Here is a 23,391-nt window from a genome sequence, read left to right as displayed (position 1 = left end):
GGAGTGTTGGTTGCTTGCTCCACCTTTGCAACAAGTTGCCCTGGTGTTGTACCACCATAACCCAGTCCTGAAGATACTTTTAGGTGCAAACTTTGTTTGCTCACACTTGGATAAAGGATTAAACTAAATTTATTATACTCTAACCAAGTGAAAAATAAACTTTCAACATCTTTCTCTAAATCCAGAGTAAATTATTAAAAAAGGGTGGCACACCAATTGGCAATTCCTATAGGTGGAGATGACCTGCTAATGCTTCTGCCTGATATCTCCACTTGGGCCTAGCTCCCACTGATGAGACAAGTCCCAGATCCCAGATTTAGCGGCCCCAAGAGAAAGCCCCATGTTCCAGCTCTGCAGTGAAAGTATTCCAGCCTTGGATTCCAGTTTCCAGACCCTGAGAGAGAGCTCCTATTACAGTCCTGCTGCCTTGGTAAGAACCCTTTGTCTTTTTTTTTTTCTTCTTTGGTTCTTTGTGTTCCCCCTGTACCTAAGTTTAACAGGTTTTTCTTATCTGCAAACAGGGAAAGCTTGGCCTTTTCTACAGGTCTGTCTTTTTGTGGACTTGGCCGTACAAGGGTCTACTCTTCCCTTTTTTTTTTTTGAAGTATGTCTTCGGCTCTACCGAGAGTAAGAACCCTCGGGTTAGAAATCAACGCAAGTGTACACAAGAGGACGTTTGCGAAAGCGCTAATTGACTGCGTAGGGGCAGATAATATTTCTGGCTTTACCCCCTATGGGGGTGGCAGATATCAAGTAGTTTGTAAAAATACAACAAGGGAGAAACTACTCAAAGGGGTTGAGTGTGAAGGGAAACTTTGCCATCCTTTTGTCGTTGGGAGCATCTCTAAAAAGATGAGAATAGAGCGATTCCCTCTGGAATACCTAGATGGAGGCTACGACATAATTAATCAAGTCTTTTCGAAATGGGGAACCATACGAGATATCCAAGTAGGCAAAGACGCCGACTACCCTGAATGGATGTCGGGGGAAGTCACGTTCTTGTTAACGATGAAAACAGAAGTTCCGAATTTTGTAATGATCGGATCAGCCAGGGTAATGGTCAGTTACCCGGGGTTAAAGAGGCAATGTTTTAAATGTGGAGCCCTGACTCATCTCCGGGCCCAGTGCCCGAAGTTAAAGTGTAAGAACTGCCTAACAGCGGGTCATACACTAGCACAGTGCCAATCGGCATGCCTAAAATGCGGCATTAACGGCCATAAAATAGACACCTGTCCGGACAGAAATCTGGCCGAAAAATTGGGAGGCAGTATTACGCCCAACACGGAAACAACAGCCCAAAATGTTATTGGCGCAGAACCGAATGATTTCCCCACCCTGAAGGCCGCGCATGAGGGAACAACAAAGAATCATGCCACCACCTCTGAAACACTGCCAAGTACACCAGTGGAGAAGCCTGAAACCGGGAGAGATGAAGGGCAGGAGGAACTGGCCACCGATCAAACCGCCACTACAGACATAGCAACCGAAAATAACCAGCAGCACCAACAAAACGGAACTATCACTGCAGTCACAATAGACGAGGACACGGAGGCAGTAGATATGGAAATCAACAATGCAGAAACCACACAAAAGAGGCCAGCCAGCCCTGAAGAAGTAAATATTAAAAAATCGAAACAAGGAAGTCCAGCACAAGTTGGAAATATAAAGTCAACTTCAGAACCCACAAAGTTCCCTCACGCAAAGGCCAATGCACCTATATTGCATCTCTTAAAAGATTTCCCCGAGGCGGCGGCGAGACTACGAAAAGCAATAGAAACATTCGGAGACATTCAACTGATACTCACAGGACAAAACGGGCCAAGAGTCGTCAGTGCAGAATGGAACGACGTGTTTGTCGATAATATAGATGAAATCACTCCTGAAAAGATCATTGGTCTTATCGATGCAGAGGACGACGTGGGACTAGCACTGCACAGAGGCCTCTACATGCTAAACCACGTCCGTGGAGACAAATTAGCAGATCTCATCATTAAAACCCACAACAATAGACAGCAGGAGGATTTAAACCTCGCCTAACAAGTCAGTCGACTCCTAGTATCGATCTGCCAGAGGGGAAAAAAAAAAAAAAAATTCTGGTTTGTTTTTTCTTCTTTTTGTCCTCTTTCAGATTAGAATTTTTGTTGTAAAAAAGGTCTATGTCTATTCCACACAGAAGGAGGTATCCTGAGAACCTGGGCTGCGAAGGCTTACACCGAGGCAGTGCAGCTCCTTGTGGGCTGCATCACCCAGGCCAGGCTCTGCCCCCGCTCTTCTCAGTATTAAACTGGTCATTCAGGTTGAAATTTCAGAATTTACCTAGTTTCTTACAAATTGTTATATGTAATTTTTAATGTTATTTACTAGTTCCTCTTTTTCATGTGGTGCTTCTTTCATTTGTTTTTCCCCACTTTCCTCGGGCAGACACCTGAAGAGGTGACTGACCGGGGAAAGCTGTAAAGAATGGATGGAGGGAGATAATGTCGGAGATCTGTTTGGTGCTGACATTTAAGTCAGGCCAAGTAGATCGACTGAGGCCTCTTTTAACTATCTACTACTATCCACTCTATCTTTTCTCCTCCTTTCTCACTATCAAGCTGACTCTCAGCACAACTTTTTTTTTAAATTTAAAGAAGCCAGTGATGAAAGGCATGAACTCCCATTCGACCTCAATAAAGGTCAAAACTAGTCTGGGTAGTGGCCCTTCCCTTAATGCATAACAATAGACATATCCACAAGGAGATGTGTTTTGCATTATAGGAGATACTGAGATAGGAGTGTTGGTAGCTTGCTCCACCTTTGCAACGAGTTGCCCTGGTGTTGTACCACCTTAACCCAGTCCTGAAGATACTTTCAGGCGCAAACTTTGTTTGCTCACACTTGGATAAAGGATTAAACTAAATTTATTATAATGACACCTAGTTTTTGTGTTGGGTGGTGGTAGGAGTTTATGTGTATGTTTGAATATATATATATATATCTCATCTCAACTTCCTTATACCCTCTTTTACCTTGCAGTGTCGAGGGTCCATTGATCATCGGACCTCACTCCGTTTACAGGATAAGGTGGTCAGCCTTATGCCCTGGTGTATCCTATGGCCTGTAGTGTTGAGTTCTCAAGGCCAGTTTGCCTGCTTTGTGGGATGAAAAACCCCAGAATAAACTGGGGGAAAAACTCTGCTGTCCACGCCCAAGACTGGCTAACTTGGCTATGGCTGAGGAAGATCCTTCAGCTCCTCACGTCACCGATGGGAATTGAACCTAGGACACTCCTTCCCCAGGCATATGGTTGCGAAGCGCATAGCCACTAGGCTAACCGCGCGGACCCTATATATATTTAGAATTAGAAGAAACACGTATAAACCACAGTGAAAATTATTTAATTGTAAATATTTCATCCTAAGTATCTTAGGACATCATCAGTACAGTATTTAAACCAATATAGGAATAACATACAATTAGGGGTGCATGATTACAATAGAATCTCATGAAACGTGCATAACGTGCTAAAGAGTACAAAAAAAAAAAAAAGTTAATTATTTAACACAATTTCGTATGATAATTTCCCATACTTTAGGAATAGTCCTGTAAAAGAAGAATTGTGTTATTGATTGGGACATTCGTAAAGAGGGCAGAGACGTCAAAACTGACTAATAAATCATCTTTTTCTAATGTAATGTCTCTGATTATGTTTATGAAGTGTTGTGTTTTTGATATAGGAGGGGGAATGACCTTTAAGTGATCATACCACCTGAGATTAGCTCTGCTAATGCATTCCTGGATGCTGACAATATCAAGTTCTTTCCTAATATCCACATTTTTAATATGATATTGCCATTGATGATATGATATTGCCTTAATTTTCTCAGGACTCGTATCTGCAGTGTCTAGTCTTTGGTCAAATGTTTTACTTCTAACCCAGCTCTCAGATTCATAAGTTAAAATTGGTTTGAATACTGTCTTGTATACATCTAATTTAGGGTTTTGGCTAATTTCTCTTTTATTCCATATAAATTTATTCAGTTGACTTCCTACCATACGAGCTTTGTTGATGCTGTTGTCTATTTCCATATTAATTTACCGTCTTCACTAAAAATCGTGCCTAAGTGGCTGAAATGTTTTACTTGTTCTATAGGTTCTCCATTCACAATGCAGTTGATATTTTCAATGTCTTTGTCTTTTTAATGCTGACCTTCATACTATATCTATTACAATAGTTATTCAATTTAGTCAGGGAATTTTGCAGGGTTGTAGCAGATTTATTTAGAAGTATAACATCATCTGCATAAAGTAAAGATCTGAGATTAACACCTGCTATTTTGATATCAGGTTTAATACCACTTTCCTTCATAATGTAATCTATATAGATAATATATAGATTACAATAAGAGAGGGGATAATGTACATAATGTCTGACACCAGATTTAACATTAAACCAAGATATCTTCCTGTACTTCAATTCTAACTGCTGACTTACAACTCAAATAAACACTAAGTATTGCTTGATATAATGACCCATTGACACCATACAACTGTAGTGTTTTGAATAGCTTTTCTCTTGGCACCTTGTCATATGCTTTTTCCAGATCTATAAAACTTAAATACAGATCTTTATATTCCCATGATTTCTCACTCACATCCTGAAAGGCTCTATTTGGCCTGAATCAAGCTTGTTCTTCACCAAGGTTCTCTTCTACAATCCTTCTCAACCGTTTCTCAAGGATACTTGCTTATATCTTACCAGGAACACTCAGTAATGAAATGCCTCTGTAATTCCTTTTTATATATGGGTACTATGAGAGCTCTACTCCAATCATCTGAAATTCGTTCCTCTGTCCAGGTCTTCTGAACTATGCAGTGCAGCCACTGTATGACTTTTATACTTCCATACTCAAGCATTTCTGGTTGAATATCATCTACTCCCTCCTGCTGCATTTCCACATTTCAGGCTTTTGATGGCTTTTTCTACTTCAAGTATGGATATGTATTCCTGACTGCATGCCTGGTCAGTGTTTTTTTTACCACTGTGCTATAATCACTGCTTGTTTCATTCAGCCGTTTTTCAAAGTAATTACTCCATACTCAAGGATAGCTTTTTCTCCTGTTTTCATGTCACATTTATCATCTCTAATTCCTTTTACAGCACTCTTTCCTCCATTTCTGAGCTTCTTCAACAGCCTCCAGAATATCTTGCCATCTTCTTGATATTTATTTTCTATGTTCTTGCCAAAATCAAGTCCTCTGAAGACTTTTGTTTAGCCAGTTTTACATAGTGTTTATCTTTCTTACATTTGTTTCTGTATTCTCCAAGAGCACAAGCTGACTTATTTGCCAGGAACTTTTGATATGCTTTCTTCTTTTCCTTCACTGCCTCTTTAACTTCCTGTGTCCACCATGGAGTTCTAATTTTTCTATCCTTACAGACAACCTCACCACATGCCTCTCTGGCTGAATCAATCGGTGTTTTCTTCAGGGCTTGCCACTGAATCTGCAAGGTTTGGTTCCTGCTCTCAAACTCTTTCATTTTTTCTTCAATAATCTTTGTGTATTTCAGTCTACAGTTCACATCTGATAGCTTTTATTCGCTTCAAAACTTTCTTACATGTTTTTCTTTTCAAAATGAAATTCAATTTTATCCTGCTCAAGAACTAAATAGTGATTATTTCCAATTTCAAATCCTCTGTACACTCTGGTGTTCTGCACTGCAGCAGGGAGAAAACATCACTATGGACAATAACATAGTCATTAAGACTTTTCTTATTGCCTCTTCTCTCCATATAAATTTGTGCACATTTTTATGTTGGAACATGGTGTTAGTAATAACCAGTCCATGTCCTGAGCAGAAATCCAACAGGTATTTGCCATTATTATTAGCTTTGCTCTTTTCTCCAAATTTTCCCAAAATATTTTTGTATGTCTGACAATCATAGGAAATGATTGTTTGACAATCATTTCCTACTCTGCTATTTAGATCCCCAACAAGGATCAACTTTTCCTTTTTTCATTGTGTCAGTTTCTTTCTCTAAAGCCTCAAAAAATTCTTCCACTTCTACCTTAGTAGAATAGAACCTTCTGTGGGACCATAGGCACAAATAAGTCTCATTGTCCAGTTCCCCATTCTCATATTTGCCCACATCACTCTACTTGAGACTGCCTACCATTCAAGAAGATTAGTCTTGTATTTAGTGTTGAATACTATGGCTGCTCCTTCTTTTCCTTGATTGTCATTTCTTGAATATAACATTTTGTATTTATTGCTCAGAAAGATCTCACCAGTTTTTGTCTTTTTTGTTTCAGTCTCCCCTATTATATCGATCTGGCACTTATCCAATTCCTCAGCTAGCTCCATTTCTTTGTCATTCAGGCTTCGTATGTTGATAGTACTGATCTTTAACTCTGGTGATGTTGAGCTGGGTGTGTTTTCAGATTTGTTCCAGTAGCTGACTTTTTGCTGTTTGCCTTAGTTCCCTGGCGAAAACAATGGGGGCCTTGTTTAACCAGGCGACACCCCAGCCGGCATGAAATTTTGTCATATTGTACCATCATTTTGTATTTTGGTTTATGCAAATAAGAATACAATTTGGTTGTCTAAATACCAAATTGCCAGCCCATCCTTGTCCACTCAGCATCCAGGTAGATACCTAACAGGGTGCATCATGAGAAGGTGAGTATTGGACATTAGGTCAGAAGCCCTGGTCAGTTCTCCACATTCCTTTGAAAGCTATGGAGATCTCCTCTCAGTTATATAGCTTTGACCCTTAAGCATCCTGTTGGTCATAGCATTGTGCTAATAATATGAAGGTCATGGGCTTGATCTCCCATGGGCCAAACGATTTTTCCCTGGAAGCTGTACAATGAGGGTGTAAGCAGGTGAGTGAGAAGCAGGTTCTTTGCATGCAGAGTTGTGAATGACTGGGATGCCTTGCCTGAGAGGGTGGTGTCTGCAGAGAACAATCTGTGCTTAACTCTAATACTTCTACAACACTCTGGCATTGGCATTCTTTGCATTTAATCTCTTTTAAACTTCCACAGTTGGGTACTGACAATGATACTTTGTTTCATAACTTATTGAAGTTCCAAGGATACCTAACAGGAGGAATCTTGCTTGGAGAATTGCATATGGCTGCCTTCCAGTCAATACCATCAAATGGAAGCACTTTAATGTGAGAGATCCAATCTGTGACATTTGTTACCGATTGGAAACAGTAGAACATGCATTCTACAGCTGCACTCTTGTCCTGCGTATTTGGAACAGATTAAGTAATGTGTTGGGCATTCCATTACTTTCAACAGAACAGGTTATTTTTTTGCAGTACCCACCACCTATAAGCAATGGGAAAGAGAATGAAAAACAGAAAGAAACAGACACAGATGCATGTGGAAGTGAATTTGGAAGACGAGGAGTAATCATAATGTAGTTCTTGACACTGGATGTATCAATTTCTATTTCTGAAAAAGAAATAGAAAAGTATGTTACAAATGGTCACATTCTTCTGCCTAAAACATTCCCAAATGACACCTGCAATTAAGTTTTCCCAAAAAATATAATGAAATTTCAAAGCACTAATGAAAAGCTACATATAAGACTTGCTTGTCTAGAGTCAACAGAAAAAGCTTTATATTGCTTTCCATGTTGATTATTTTGGCACAAGACAGTCAAAAACTAGCACTTCTGTGTTTAAGTCTGTATTATATCTGCTGAAGGCTGGGAATCTAATGGGAAGTGGCAGAAACTTTCCTACAGGATCCCAAAACATGAAAAAGGCAATAGTGACAGAGAATGTTACCTAGTTTGGCGAGAACTAGAAAGGTGGCTGCTTCTGGGACAGGAGTTGACATCATTTTAGAAGCATTAATCAAAATTGAAGCTGTGAAATGGTACAACCTTTTAAAGCACATCATCAATGTTGTAATCTTCTAGCATTTAGTGGTTCATCCCATAGAACTGGTGATGTGATTCAAACAATGGAAACTTTTTTTTTAAGACTCATTGAACTACTCTCCAGATGGAACCCCATTCTTCAGGATTTTGTGTTAAGTGTAGAGGAGTCACAGAAAAGGAGGGAGCAGCTTCATGTTCATTATCTGTCCCCTGAATCACAAAATGAATTTATTGCAGAATGCTCAAATTTGTGAAACAACCCATTTGGCTTTAGAGGCAAGCGCAAGAAGAATGATTGTTATGGGAGATTTTAACTACAGTAGTATAAATTGGAGAGAGGAAGATGCATGTAGCAATAGGGGAATGGAATTTCTAGAATTCTTGAGGGACAAATGTCTTAGGCAACATGTAACAGAGGGAACAAGAGGTTCAAGAGTTTTGGATTTGGTTATAGCATCAGAAGAGTTGATAATAAATGAGTTGACATCTCTCCCACCAGCTGGAGAGAGTGACCATATGGTTTTGACTTGGAAAATAAATAGACATGCAGGAATATCAAAGAGATGGGAACTTATGTGGAATTATAAAGCAAGTGATTATAATAGTCTTAGATGTCGACTTCGGGAAGTTTCATGGAGGGAGGAATTGAAAGGCCGAGATATCATTAGTGCATGAGAAATTGTGAAAGAATATTTGTTAGCAGCAATGGTAAGTTGTATACCATGAGTGAAGAGGACACAATTTGGAGTAAATGGGATGACAAACAATATTAAACAGGAATTGCATGTGAAAAAGAGGCTATGGAAGAGATATAAGGAGACAGGTGAAGAGAGAGGATGCATGAAGAATATAAGACACAGGCCAGAAGAGTGACTAGTGTGGTAGGGAAAGCGAAACTGGAATATGAGAGGAGACTGGCCCTAAGATCCAAAGAAAATCCTAGGGAATTTTTTAGCTATGTGGCCAGTAGGAGGAGAAATGACTGTGGAAGAATGATATTGTGGGATAAAAATAAGAATAGAGTGACTGATGCAGAGGACATAGTAGAATTGTTCAATGAACACTTTATTGGAGTATTTCATAATAGATGAGTCAGTTTTAATGCTAGAGGGATAGGGCTGGAGGTTTAGAGGTACAGGAGCAGAGTGTGTTTCAGATACTGAGTACTCTGGATGTCAGTAAAGCTTTGGGACTGGATGGTATTTCACCACGAGTTTTGAGAGAATGTGCTAGGGAACTGACAGTGCCTTTAACCTGGCTTTGCAATGAAAGTCTGGCTTCGGCAAAGGTGCCCAGGGAATGGAAGGAAGGTAAGATAGTGTCATTGCATAAGGGTGGTAACAGACTGGAAGTGTCTAATTATAGGCCAGTCTGTGTGTCATCAGTAGTTGTTAAGATTTTGGAGAAAGTAGTGAGGGACCGTATACAGCATTGGGCAGATGAGGGTAATGTTATCTGTGAGAGTCAACATGAATTTGTGAAAGGGCGCTCTTGTTTTAGCAATATGCTAGCCTTTTATAATAAAGTTACAAGAACATTAGATGAGGGAAAGGCATATACTGCAATTTTCTTAGACTTAGCGAAGGCATTTGACAGGGTGCCACATGATAAGCTGATATTTAAGTTGCAGCTGATGGGTCTGGATGTCAGATTGGTCAACTGGATTCAGGATTGGCTGTCCGATAGGTATCAGAGAGTTGTGTATGGTGGGGCAGTTTCAAGGAAGCAGAGGGTTACAAGTGGGGTCCCACAGGGCTCAGTACTAGGACCTATATTGTTTAACCTTTATATCAATGACATTATCAGTGGATTGCAAGGGAATATTCAGTTGTTTGTGGATGATGCGAAGCTGGGAAGGATTATTAGTAATAGTGTAGATGTGGAAGCCCTGCAAGAGGATTTGAATAAGCTAGACAGATGGATAAATGAATGGGGTGTCAGTTTAATGCAGCAAAATGTAAGTCTTGAGGTTTGGGAAACATCGATGGGATGCTGCATACTCTATGGGAGGAGTTATACTGGAGGAAGTAGGGGAGACATGAGATCTGGGGTTGATGATTGATAGAAACCTGAAGTTTAGGGGACATATTGCAAAGGTGGTGAAGGTAACACAGAGGATTGCTGCAATTATGAGAAGAACACTGACCTGCAGAGATAAGAGGGTTATCATTCCGTTGTATAAGTCTCTGATCATACCACACTTGGACTATTATTCTCAGATTTGGTCCCCAGGATTTGCAGGGGATAAATTAACTGTGGAAAGGATACAAAGATGGTTTCAGGACTGTACGAGGATAGTTATGAGGATCGGCTGATGCAATATGGACTGCAGAGTTTGGTGGATAGAAGAAGGAGAGGTGATATGATTGAGACTTTTAAACTGTTGAGAGGTGATTACAGGGTTGACACTGGGGAGTTCTTTCACTTGGTTGAACAGCAGGAAGGAGTCATGACAAGAGGCCATCCCTGGAAGTTACTAAAGGAAACTGTGAGCAAGAGGGTGAGGAGTGGTTTCTTTGCGTGGAGGGTGGTTGAGCTGTGGAATGTATTGCCTGATGGATTGGTGAGGGTGAGAACGGTCAATGAGTTTAAGGAGTGGTATGATAGACTTAGTGTTGAAAGTTTATACCTCAGTCCTGAATATACTTTCAGGCGCAAACTTTGGTTGCTCACACTTGGATAAAGGATTAAACTAAATTTATTATACTCTAACCAAGTGAAAAATAAACTGTAAACATCTTCCTCTAAATCCAGAGTAATTTATTAAAAAAAGGGTGGCACGCCATTTGGCAACTCCTATAGGTAGAGATGACCTGCTAATGCTTCTGCCTGGTATATCCACTTGGGCCTGGCTCCCACTGAAGAGACCTCAAATAAGGTTGAAACCAGTCTGGGTTGTGGCCCTTCCCTAAATGCATAACATTAGACATATCTGCAAGGAGATGTGTATTGCATTATGGGAGATACTGAGATAGGATTGTTGGTAGCTTGCTCCACCTTTGCAAGGAGTGTCCTGGTGTTGTACCACCTTACCCCAGTCCTGAAGATACTTTCAGGTGCAAACTTTGTTTGCTCACACTTGGATAAAGGATTAAACTAAATTTATGATAGACTTAGTGTTTCTTGGGGGGGGGGACCTCCCCTCGATGAGTCTTGACAGACTTTATGTTCTTAGGAAGGACTTCCCAAGATGAGTCTTTTGACTCCATGGAGGCCTGAATAATAATAATAATAATAATAAATTAAATCTACTATTACTGCAAAGTACTTTGTAGTAATAGTAGATTCCACACCTGATTCTTTCTTATATTGAACAAACAAAATTTCTTTTCAGATATGTATTTTTAAAAGCAATGCAGTAGGAGATTCAAGAAAGATTACTCCAGTTTACAGATTGTAACAACAAATGAGGGGAAGAAATTGCTTAGCTGATAAATGATACACTGAAACTGAAAGAACATGCTATTCCTCTCAGTGATTGTAGATCTCAAGCTTATAATGGGGCAAATACGGTCAGAAAATACAATGCTGCAGAAGCAAAAATAAAATAATAATGCTCAACAGCAATTCTTTCACCTTGCAGTTGACACACACTCATCGTATGTGGAAATGGTGCTGCTGATGAAGCAATAATCTTTTTCAAAACAATTCAAACTGTGTACCACTTGTTTAGTTCCAGTTCTAAGCAGTGGAAATTACTATAAAACCATATTCATTGTTCTCTTCATAGTATGTCTAAAACAAGATGGTCAGATCGTGTTGAATATGTAAAGTCTTTTGCAGTTCACTTACCTGGCATTAAATTAGCATTGGAAGACCTCTTAGAACTAAATTTAATGGGCAAAACAAGAAATTAAGTCCATGGAGTTTTATTATATGTGACATCTTTTGCCTGTATGTTTTTGTCAGCTGTGTGGTACAAAATATTAGGATATGGTCAACTACACGACAGACATCTGAGTGACAAAATAATAGATCAAATATGCAAAGCTATTCTATTCATCTACTACCCGGTAAATTTAAATAATATTTTTTTGAGAAACGAGTTAAAAAAACTATATAAACATAAAATTTGAAAAATCTCACTATTATTAAGTTTATTTTTTTGTGCAGAATTACGAAATTTGTAGGCGTTATATTGAAATTTCCCATGCAAAAAATGAGTTGGCTAGTTAATAAATATTTTCGTTTATATAATAATGAGAATATTAATTTTTGATCATGAAAGTCATGCAATGTGGAGCCAAAGCATGAATGAATTATTTGTGAATGGCACATTTTTACTTTCTCCCCCTCTTTTTGCTCAAATTTTTGTTATTTTGGCTAGAAGGGATGGAGGTCCTATTTTCCCTATTTTGTATTGTTTAGTACCCAATAAGACCCTTGAAACATACACAAAATTATTTTATATGATACATGAAATGTCGCTATTACTAGATCCTGGAAATATAAATGTTGATTATAAAATTGCCATTCATCAAGCTTAATGTATAGTAGTTCTGCAAGCTAACATAAATGGTTGCTTTTTCCATCTCGTACAAAATCTTCGTAAGCATTTAGCTTCATGCAAACTTTTAACTAGATACAATTCTGATGTCCAATTCATTTAAATTCAAAAATGATCACTTCACTTGCTTTCGTTCCAGAACAAGATACTATTTACGCTATTTCTGAACTTGAGAATCATTTATCCAATGAATTTGAACCAATTTTAGAATGGTTTACCAACACATGCATAGGTCATCTAAGGAATAATAGAACCAGGGCTCCACCGATTTTTCCCTCAAACGTTTGGTCTGTGTACCAAAGAACAATAAATGGAAGCAATAGGACAAATAATTTTGCGGAAGCCTATCATCAAAAATTGCAGTTGAGCTTTGGCAGCAGCACAAGTCATCCAAATTTATGGATTTTTATAAATGGACTAGAAAAAATTAAAAAAACATATAATGTTGATTATGAAGAGCAGTAGCAGGCTATCAACATCAGCACAAATGTAAACATTATGATGCAGTTGACCAAAGAATTATGAAAAAAGTTATAAATTACAAGGGAAAATATAATAGAATATTTGCATGGTATTACATATAACTATAATATGAATTAATAAATTTAAAATAAAAATTTTGTTTTGAATTTCATAAGCTTTTTTGTTTTAATGTATATATGTAACATGTGTAAATATGTTTGTTAATTCCAAAATAATATTAATAAATTAATTAAAAAACTGTATTTTTTCTTTATTTTAATATTGTGCAATTATATCTTTTCATTTTTAAATCATTTTCAGAACACTCTTTTTAACTCTCTTAAATGATCCTACAAATTTTGAAACATGATATAATTTTCGAAAAAATAAAATTTTTTAATTTATCAAAAATTAGAATATCGGATGCAAATTCACGCAGGTAAGCTTAGGTCAGTCTAGGTCTGGATTATTTTTAGTTTTTTTTTCAGTTATGCGGAAATAACTCATACCTCATAAGTCTTAACCATATTTATATTTATATATATTTTACCAATATTTACAAAAAAATCTGCCAAATTGTATGCCTGCTAAGCATGCAAAAATTTGCAAGTTTCTGTCGCCCACCTGGCTATTGTTAAACTGTGATTGAAACTATGTTGTGTATTTTGTTTTTTTTTTCATTCACATTTAACATTGTTTGTTATATATTAATCATGACTTGTATAAAAGTTACTCATTAATCCTTATTTAAGAATTATTATTTAAGTATTTATTCTGAATTTAATCAGCTATTAATTAATTAAACAATAATATGTGTATAATTTATTGTAACTTATATATATATATATATATATATATATATATATATATATATATATATATATATATATATATATATATATATATATATTGTAACGTGAATATTATTATGGTTATCTGTATACGAAATGAAAGAGTTAATTAAGTAGCTCTAATATTCTATTTATTGTGTTTTTATTAACTCAATGTAGTGGTATAGCCTTATGTAACATTAACGAAAATTTTTACGTTTATTTGTTGTCATGGAAACGCATGAAGTAAGCGAGCGCGAGTGGAACAGAGCGTGAGCTGGGAGAAGGATAATAAAAAAAATAGGAAGGTAACAAAAAGGGAGTTGGAACGGAAATTTTGAAGTGAAAGGAAGTAAGGGTATAAACTAGAGAGGTGGAAGTAAATGAACAGTTCTCAAGGGCAGAAGTTAAAAGGGATAATATTTATAAGCGAGCAAAGACGAAGTGAATCTTATAGTTAGCTGAAGGTGAAGTCAGCAGTAATAATAAAAGGAATTTAATGCCACAATCGGATAATATAAAGAAACTGGACGTTCAGTGAAGAATTCTGATTAAATCCAGTTAGTCTAGAATTGCAACTTAATTCTAAATTGCCCTAAGGAGAACTGCACAATGTTTAATTGTCTAATGAGTGGTAACAAGGATAATTAAAGTACCCTACAGTTGATATCTAGAGTTGTGAAGCGTGATTAATAGTGTTTTAGTTATAACTGTGGAGAAGTCTTATAAATGTGTTCTTAAGTATAATAGATATATTTGAAAGTAATTCACAACGTAATTGATGTACTAGGAACTGTTTCTGGTAAGGATTGTCGCATTCATTTATTTCAATGCATGAAGAATTGAATGTTAGTTACGCTACGCTTAACCTAACTTTAACTGTGGAAATTCTTTGAGATTGAGAACTGAAAATTAAAAATTGTTTGAGAAGTATTTACAGCAATTAGTGCCTGCAGTGTTCTTTAAGCGTATAGCATAGCTGAGAATTGTGTGGAAACCATTTAGATAGGAAGTTCTATTATATTCAATTAAGTGTAGCAACTTGGTAACTCAGAAACTGAGAAAGTGTATGTGAAGGTTTGGAAGATTGAACTAATGTGATTGACTTGACTTAATGTTTAACTTGATCCTATTGTTTGAAATTAGAAGTAGAATTTATGTATGTATTATATAGCTTATATTAAATGTTTTATTTTGTTAATCTAATTACTGTGTTTGCCTGAATTCCTTTTTATTGCACCGTTCATAAAAATTCGAATCTTGCGGGAATCCCAAGTGGAAAACAAATACTTCGGCCAGAATGAATGAGGAGACTGCTAACTAATTATCTGTGAGTTGATCCTGCTATTTTATATAGACTAATCTAGGGATAGAGTGGCGCAGTATAATAGAAATTTCTCTACCTTGGATTGGTGACCAATTCACAATTAGTTTTTTTTTTTATGAAAGTGACTTATAACAAGATGGCAGATTCGAACGTTGAAAAAGAGAACGTCACGACAAATGGCGCAGTCGACAGGATGTGATTTAATCGATAAGAAGTAATTTAACAACTATAAGTTAAGAGATTGAATTTAGCTTTGTAATAATAATCGTGGAATTACTCCTTGAAAATTTTAGAAAGTAAATTAAATAAATCACAATGAGCTGGTTATAATCTGGAATCAGGCAAAGATAAAAGTTTGTTTTAAAATAGAAAGATTGTATTATTTAAATTAGTAATTCATTAATCACTATGGCTGTTACATCAAGTTCTGAAATGAATGATAGTGAATTCTTTCGTACGGTGAACCCACAACAGGTCTTTCCCCAATTTTCAGGTGAAGAATCAGATGATGTACTATTATTTTTTTTTACCTATGCTGAAAAACTTAGAGAAATAGCAAACTGGACTGATTTTCAACTACTAATTTTAATCAGAAGTAAATTGATAGGTAAAGCAAAAACATTCTTACATTCTTCTCCGATACTTCGGGAAACGTTTGAGTATTCTAAATTTAAAGAAACTTTGTCTCAATTTTGTAAACTTAAAAGTGTAGGCCCTAATTTATGGAAGTTACAGAGAGTCGTCCAAAAGGATAAGGAGACTATTACTGATTTTCACAATCGTTTATTGACACTAGCTAACAGTTTGAATGTTACTAATGAAGATAAACCTCACTTAGATTGGGCTGTATTCCAACAGTTCCGGCAAGGTCTTAGGCAAGAATTGAGAGAAACAACATATAAGAAGAAAATTTCTACTTTAGAAGAGTGTCTCAAAAGTGTTAAGGAAAAAGAACAAATATTAGGAGACCTTTATCCCTCAACCAATGTAAGTCTTGTGAATAAGACTGATTGTTCCTTCAACCAATCAGAAATAGAAAAGAGAAATAAGGTTGAAAAAGGAAAAGCAAAGGATATTGGAGAAAACTCAAGTAATATTAACTGCTTAACTGAAGGTAAGGAGCAATTTGACAAGAAACTGATGACAGAAGTAAAAACCTTGATTCACCAGGAAGTGAATAAATTGAATCAGCCAATAATAGATAGTCTTAATGAAGTTGTGAAACAATTATCAGCTAATTCCTTGAAGTCTCAAGAAAATCAAAACCCTACTACTAGTAAAATTAATGAGATGATTAAACAGGAAGTGGAAAAACAAAGTCAACCTATTTTAACTAGTCTAAGTAAAGTAATTCAAGGACTAGATAACGTTAGACAACAGTTGTCTGTTATTCCTCAATCTAAAACAGAGACAAAACAAAGAAATCCTCTTAAGTGTTATAATTGCAACAAAGTTGGACATTATGCCAGGAATTGTTTCCATAACAAGGAAAACTACTATAACAGCAGATGGAGCTCAAAAGTTGGATATGTAACCCACAGAAGAAATAACAGAATTCTGAAGTATCAAGCATCTAATGAAAGAATGATGAGAATTAGAGGAGATATCCTGGGCTCTAAGTGTGACATCTTATTAGACACAGGATGCAATGCAATCAAAATGGATTATTTCTTAACCTTAAAGAACAAATTATGGAAGAGCACTGCCAAGTTGAGACAAACTGTAAGGATTACTTCTCTCTCAGATTCAAACTCTGTAGCATATGAGAAACTTCGAGCAAGGATATACCTACTAGAATTTGGACTGTATGTGTGGCAAGACTTACTTGCCACAAGGGACAACATGGTTTTGTGAAGGATAGGTCTACTTAGTATTTGCGTACTTTTTATAATAAATAAGGGAAATGGCTACTCAGTGATATTGATAGCCTATGCAAAGCCATTTGACAGGATTCCACATAGAACTCTATTATATAAATTGGAACAAATGGAGATGGATATGAATCTGATAATTTGGATTAGAGGATGGCTGATGGAGAAATATTAAAGAGTGGGATATGGAGGATTTGAGTTCATGAGAAGACAGATGACCAGTGTTGTACCACAGTACTCAGTCTCTGTTGTTTATTTTGAACATCAATGATATAGGAAATTATTTGCTGGAAAACATTTGGTTGTTTGCTGATGATACAAAACTTGAAAGAGTAATAGTAAATGAAGGTGAGGTAGTACAGATCCTGCAGGAAGACTTAAACAGACTAGAAATATGGGCTAAAGTAAATGGCTACCAGTTTAATGTGGCCAAGTGTTAGGTTATGCACTTTGGAAAGAAGAGATCGCAAAACCTGGCTTTTCAATGAAAGTCTGGCTTCGGCAAAGGTGCCCAGAGAATGGAAGGAAGTTAAGATAGTGCCATTGCATAAGGGTGGTAACAGACTGGAAGTGTCTAATTATAGCCCAGTCTGTGTGTCATCAGTAGTTGTTAAGATCTTGGAGAAAGTAGTGAGGGACCGTATACAGCATTGGGCAGATGAGGGTAATGTTATCTGTGAGAGTCAACATGGATTTGTGAAAGGATGCTCTTGTTTTAGCAATATGCTAGCCTTTTATAATAAAGTTACAAGAACATTAGATGAGGGAAAGGCATATACTGCAATTTTCTTAGACTTAGCGAAGGCATTTGACAGGGTGCCACATGATAAGCTGATATTTAAGTTGCAGCTGATGGGTCTGGATGTCAGATTGGTCAACTGGATTCAGGATTGGCTGTCCGATAGGTATCAGAGAGTTGTGTATGGTGGGGCAGTTTCAAGGAAGCAGAGGGTTACAAGTGGGGTCCCACAGGGCTCAGTACTAGGACCTATATTGTTTAACCTTTATATCAATGACATTGCAAGGGGATATTCAGTTGTTTGAAGATGATGCGAAGCTGGGAAGGATTATTAGTAATAGTGTAGATGTGGAAGCCCTGCAAGAGGATTTGAATAAGCTAGACAGATGGATAAATGAATGGGGTGTCAGTTTAATGCAGCAAAATGTAAGTCTTGAGGTTTGGGAAACATCGATGGGATGCTGCATACTCTATGGGAGGAGTTATACTGGAGGAAGTAGGGGAGACAAGAGATCTGGGGTTGATGATTGATAGAAACTTGAAGTTTAGGGGACATATTGCAAAGGTGGTGAAGGTAACACAGAGGATTGCTGCAATTATGAGAAGGACACTGACCTGCAGAGATAAGAGGGTTATCATTCCGTTGTATAAGTCTCTGATCAGACCACACTTGGACTATTATTCTCAGATTTGGTCCCCAGGATTTGAAGGGGATAAATTAACTGTGGAAAGGATACAAAGACAGATGACAAAGATGTTTTCAGGACTGTACAAACATAGTTATGAGGATTGGCTGAGGGAATGTGGACTGCAGAGTTTGGTGGATAGAAGAAGGAGAGGTGATATGATTGAGACTTTTAAACTGTTGAGAGGTGGTTACAGGGTTGACACTGGGGAGTTCTTTCGCTTGGTTGAACAGTGGGAAGAGTGATGACAATAGGCCATCCCTGGAAGTTACGAAAGGAAACTGTGAGCAAGAGAGTAAGGAGTGGTTTCTTTGCGTGGAGGGTGGTTGAACCGTGGAATGCAATGCCTGATGGAGTGGTGGGAGTGATAACTGTCAATGGGTTTAAAGAGTGGTATGATAGACTTTGCGTTTCTTAGGGGGGGGGACCTCCCCTCGATGAGTCTTTTGACTCCATGGAGGCCTGAATAATAATAATAATAATAATAATAAATAAAAAGCTTTGCACTATATCGATGGAATTGAACTGCAGGAAAATAATGAGGCCAGGGACTTAGTTATGATTGTGGACAGGAAGTTGAATATTGCAAAGATAGCCAAAACAGCACTCAGATTGCATGGCTGTTGAAGAACACGCTAACAAGCTGGAACAGAGAATATATATATAGCTTTAATAAGGCTACATCTGGCCTACTTCACACAGTTCTGGATGCCCAGATTCCATGAGGATGAAGAAGTGATGGAGAAGATCAAGAGGTATGTGACAAAGATTGCGGTAGATCTATGGAACGCTTCATATCAGAATAGATTGATGATCTGTAAGATTCAAAAGTGATAGGTGAAAAAGAGGAGACATGATAAAAACATATAAGTTATTAAGGAGATTTTATAGGGCCTAATACTGAAGACTTTTTCGGTGCATGGCAAGAAGAGAGAGAATGAGGGATCACTCATGGGAACTGTTTAAGAGTGTTGTTAGCAAGGGTGTTAGGATTAGATTTTTTGATTGCAGGGTGGTGAATGGGTGGAATGGGCTGTGAGTACTTCATCAGTAAATGAGTTTAAGGAGAGATATAATATGTATTGTGTGAATAATGAATCTCCCATGATGAGTCTAAAACAAGTCAGGTCATAAGACTTGGTTTGTGTCTGATAGAGTTGGAAGCACTATCTACCCAGCCAATCGGGCTGGAAAAAAAATCATTGGTTAACTGGACTTTATCAAATACAAACCAATGATCTAATCTATTTGATTAAACCATCAATAGGCCATAGGTTCAAATCATTCCATTATGAGCATAGATGTTTCTGAATATGTCTGAACTCTTTGAGCAGTTAGCTAAAAATATATAGCTCACCTTCTATAGCATATCCTATCCTGATTTATGCTCATGTGTAGATCCACAGTTCACCGTGCAGGCATTCGAAACAAAATCCTACAGAATAGGTTGGTTAATTCTTATTCCAGGAATGTCTTTATGTCTGTAGACGTATGTATTCATGGGGCCAGTTTGCTTGTTTTGTGGGACGAAAAACCCGAGTTTCTGGGAGAAAAAAATTCTTCATCTCCGTATGAGACAGCTAACTCACCATTTGATTGAAAAATTGATTGATAAAGGTTCCTTATGTCACAAATGGGACTCGAACCTAGATCTTTCTAACCAAAGGGCTTGCCTAAACTAACTGAGCTACAGAGGCTCTCTATAGAATATAGATTATAAAAATATGAAAAAATTTGGGAAGGTTGAAGAGATTGCAACACTTCCCTACAAAAACTTAAAATGAAGGCTTTACTACTGTAGTTAAAATTTGAAGAACATATACTGTATTATATACATTGATACTGTTTTGGGGAAATGGTGACGTGTATATATATACTGCTTTACTGCCAAAAGAGTTAATGGCAGTTACTGAATTTCAGTGCCCAGTTTGTGGATTGAAGAAGTAAATTTCATATCAAGCAGGACTTTTGGATTATTTAATCCTCACCTCATCAACAGTATACTAATGTATGAAAGAACTACAATCATTTGTAAGTGGGATTCACATGAAAACAAGAGGGTGACTGGATGGATAACTATTTCAAATTTTTATTTGCTGTAAAAATAAATGTTGCCAATAGATGGATAGACAGATATTGATTATTAATTTATATCTAACATAAACTATGAAAAAACATGTTTTGGTTGCTTACCATAATACAACCAGTTAGTTACTGGAGCAACAGATATACCACAGTTGAATACTTCGTTGTCTGTTGCTAAGGCCATTGCAGTAACATAACCACCATAAGACCATCCCCAAATGCCAATGTGTGTACCATCAATAAATGGAAGGTCATTTTTCAGGTATCTGGGGAAAAAACAACAATAACATTTTGTTGTAATTATATTATCCAAAATGTTTAAATTTATTTTAATCAATATATTTGTAATCTGTATCATCTCTTATTTGGCTAGTTTAAACCATAAACCATTTGGTAATGCCAAGCAAACTTTCACTTAGCAATTATTATTATTACATGAGCATCTCCATAGGATCAGAAAACTCGTCATAGGAGACCCACCCTAACCATCATTCACACAATACCTATCACACCTACCCTTAAACTCAATCATTGTCAGAGCACTCACTACCACTTCTGGCAACCCATTCTAGTTATTTAATAATCTCCAATTGAAAACTCTAGTTCTCACACACTTACTGACCACACTCTCAAAAAGATGCTGTTCACCATAGGGTAATATGCTACTTCTATCTTAGAGTCTCCTGTAAGTAATGGAGCTGTCTTTCCCACTTCCTCAAAACAATGCCAAAGCTGAACGTTTTAATATAAAGAATGTTTCAATAGCTGGAATCTGCAATTTAAAAAAAAAAAAAAAAAAAAACCACCTTTGTGAGGCATTTTTATGAAGTATTTAACATTATCAAAATTAATTAATGAAATCATGTATTAATTCTGCTTGCATTACGATTTGTAAATATCTCAATTAATATGTCTACTATGTATTCTTCTTCATAACATCTAGTCGTCAGTTAGTGATGTCAGCTAAGCTGTTCAAATTTGCATGAGATATAATGAACAAATTCAACAGGAGAGTTAAACTGACAGTATATATCAGAAGAATTTTTAAATAAATACAGTAACTGGAGAAATTATGCACAGATGAGAATAATAATAGTTTTACTGACAAGAAAGTTCTTGTTTCACACTGAAAAGAAGTTTCTTAATAGAGACAAAGCAAATTAATAACAATCACGAAGTTAAAAACAGAACACATGCAACTTACCTTGTAACTACAATCTGATCATCAACTTCAACATTTCCAAGCTGACGATAAAGCTCAAAAAGAATTTTATCGCCACGGTTACTACTCCCTCTTCCATCTATCCAAGCATATATGTAATTTTTTGTACTGGCCAGATAAGTTCCCCAGTGTATCTGAAATTTCTCTGTAATCATTTGGCTACTTGGTCCTCCATATCTAAAAATTCAGAAATAAATCATAAAATTTACATTACTCTACAAAATCTTATACAATATATTAAAATGAAGTAGATATGAATATTAAAAAAATTGCCTGGTTTGTCAGAAATACAACATATGCAATGTACAGGATGTTCCATAATTCTTAGTGCAGTTTTGATCTTTAACTGCTTCAAAAGTATCACAGTTACAGAGTTGCAATAAATATCATTTGAAAGTATAACTATTAGAATTTTTGATACATGAATATTATTATTTCATTACATTTTTCTTATTATTTTTTTAAACTGGTGTGATTGAAGATGGTAAATGTTGAAGAAAAAGTCAATTGCATCTTGTGGCTTGCTGAACTCAAGTCCATAGTAAGAAGAAAATTCTTTGCCCATTATAACAAGGAGGCTTCCAACAGAAATTTAATAACTGGATGAAAAAATTCAAAGAAACTGGGTCAGTTCATGACAAACCCATATCAGGAAAGCGTTCATCAAGGGAAGCAAATGTGATTGAAATCAAAAAGGCATTTGATAAGAGTCCCAAGAAATCAGCGCAATGTGCTGCTGCTGAGTTAAATGTACCAAAAACCACACTGCACAGAATTCTAACCAGACAACTCCATAAACATGCTTACAAAATTACAACTGTTCAAATGCCAGGTTGGATTTCTGTCAACCCAACGAAGACACAAATGGAAAATGACACAGATTGTTATTGACATGTTGACTTTTTCAGATGAAGCAACATTCCACATAAGTGGGAAAGTTAACTGTCACAATTGCCACATTTAGGGTACAGAATAAACTCAGGATGTGTAACACAAAAGAGACTTACCAAAAGTTAATGTGTGGTTAGGAGGTGTTGCATTCTCGGATTTTCGATGAGCCACCGTCAAGGATGAATCTTATTTAGGAATGCTTCAGAATTTTTTTATTCCTGAATTAAAGAGATTAAACCTTATGAATAAAGCCATTTTCCAACAGGATTGGGCATCCTGTCATTATGTGACACAGGTAGGCAAGTTTCTTCTGGATGACACTTTCACAGACAGGTGGAGCAGTAGAGGAGGTGCTCTTGCGAGGCTGCCTCGGTCAGACTTTTTCTTATGAGATCACATCAAAACAGTCATGTATGCTTCAAAACCTGCTTCTTTTGATGACATTAAGACTAAAATTATAAGCGCAATCAATACAGTCGCTGCTCAGCAACTACTAAAAGTTTTCAGAACTTCGAAAATCGCCTAGTTACATGCATTGCACAAGATGGCAGTCATGTTGAGCACAAATAAGAAACATTCTAGATAAACCTTAATTACATACTCTTTAGTCTATTATAGACTATAAATCTGTAACTTATAGTTACAGATAATATTGGACCTATTAAAGTTTAAAATAATAGGTCTAAGACTGCACTAAGAATTAAGGGACACTCTGTATAATAAGGATAAAATTTACTGTGGTAAAACAATCCTAATACTGTAGTTATGAATTATGGGGGGGGGAGCAAGATACTGAGAAACTATAATGTGGAAACCTTTATCCAGATAAGGAATTTTTTTTATTTTTTAATATATACTGTGGAATATGTACCTACTGGGTTGTCAGTTTATT

At 36.6% G+C, this 23,391-nt stretch overlaps 1 protein-coding gene across 2 annotated transcripts in view; it reads right to left on the bottom strand.

The window, feature by feature from the left end:
• The window catches only part of LOC150101779 (dipeptidyl peptidase 4-like), a 576,437-nt gene that overhangs the window by 33,466 nt on the left and 519,580 nt on the right, over positions 1-23,391 (bottom strand). For both annotated transcript variants that reach the window (XM_090400235.1, XM_090400236.1), the window contains exons 17-18: positions 21,591-21,785; positions 20,495-20,652 (exon numbers count right to left, since the gene is read on the bottom strand). In XM_090400235.1, the coding sequence (XP_090256361.1) occupies positions 20,495-20,652; positions 21,591-21,785 (353 nt within the window). The remainder of the gene's footprint in view (positions 1-20,494; positions 20,653-21,590; positions 21,786-23,391) is intronic.

The sequence above is a fragment of the Typopeltis vanoorti genome, chromosome 11 (assembly GCF_054136105.1).
Source record: "Typopeltis vanoorti isolate ZY-2024b chromosome 11, IOZ_Tvanoo_1.0, whole genome shotgun sequence".
NCBI lineage: Eukaryota > Metazoa > Arthropoda > Arachnida > Uropygi > Thelyphonidae > Typopeltis > Typopeltis vanoorti.
This window is presented reverse-complemented; position numbering and strand designations above follow the sequence as displayed.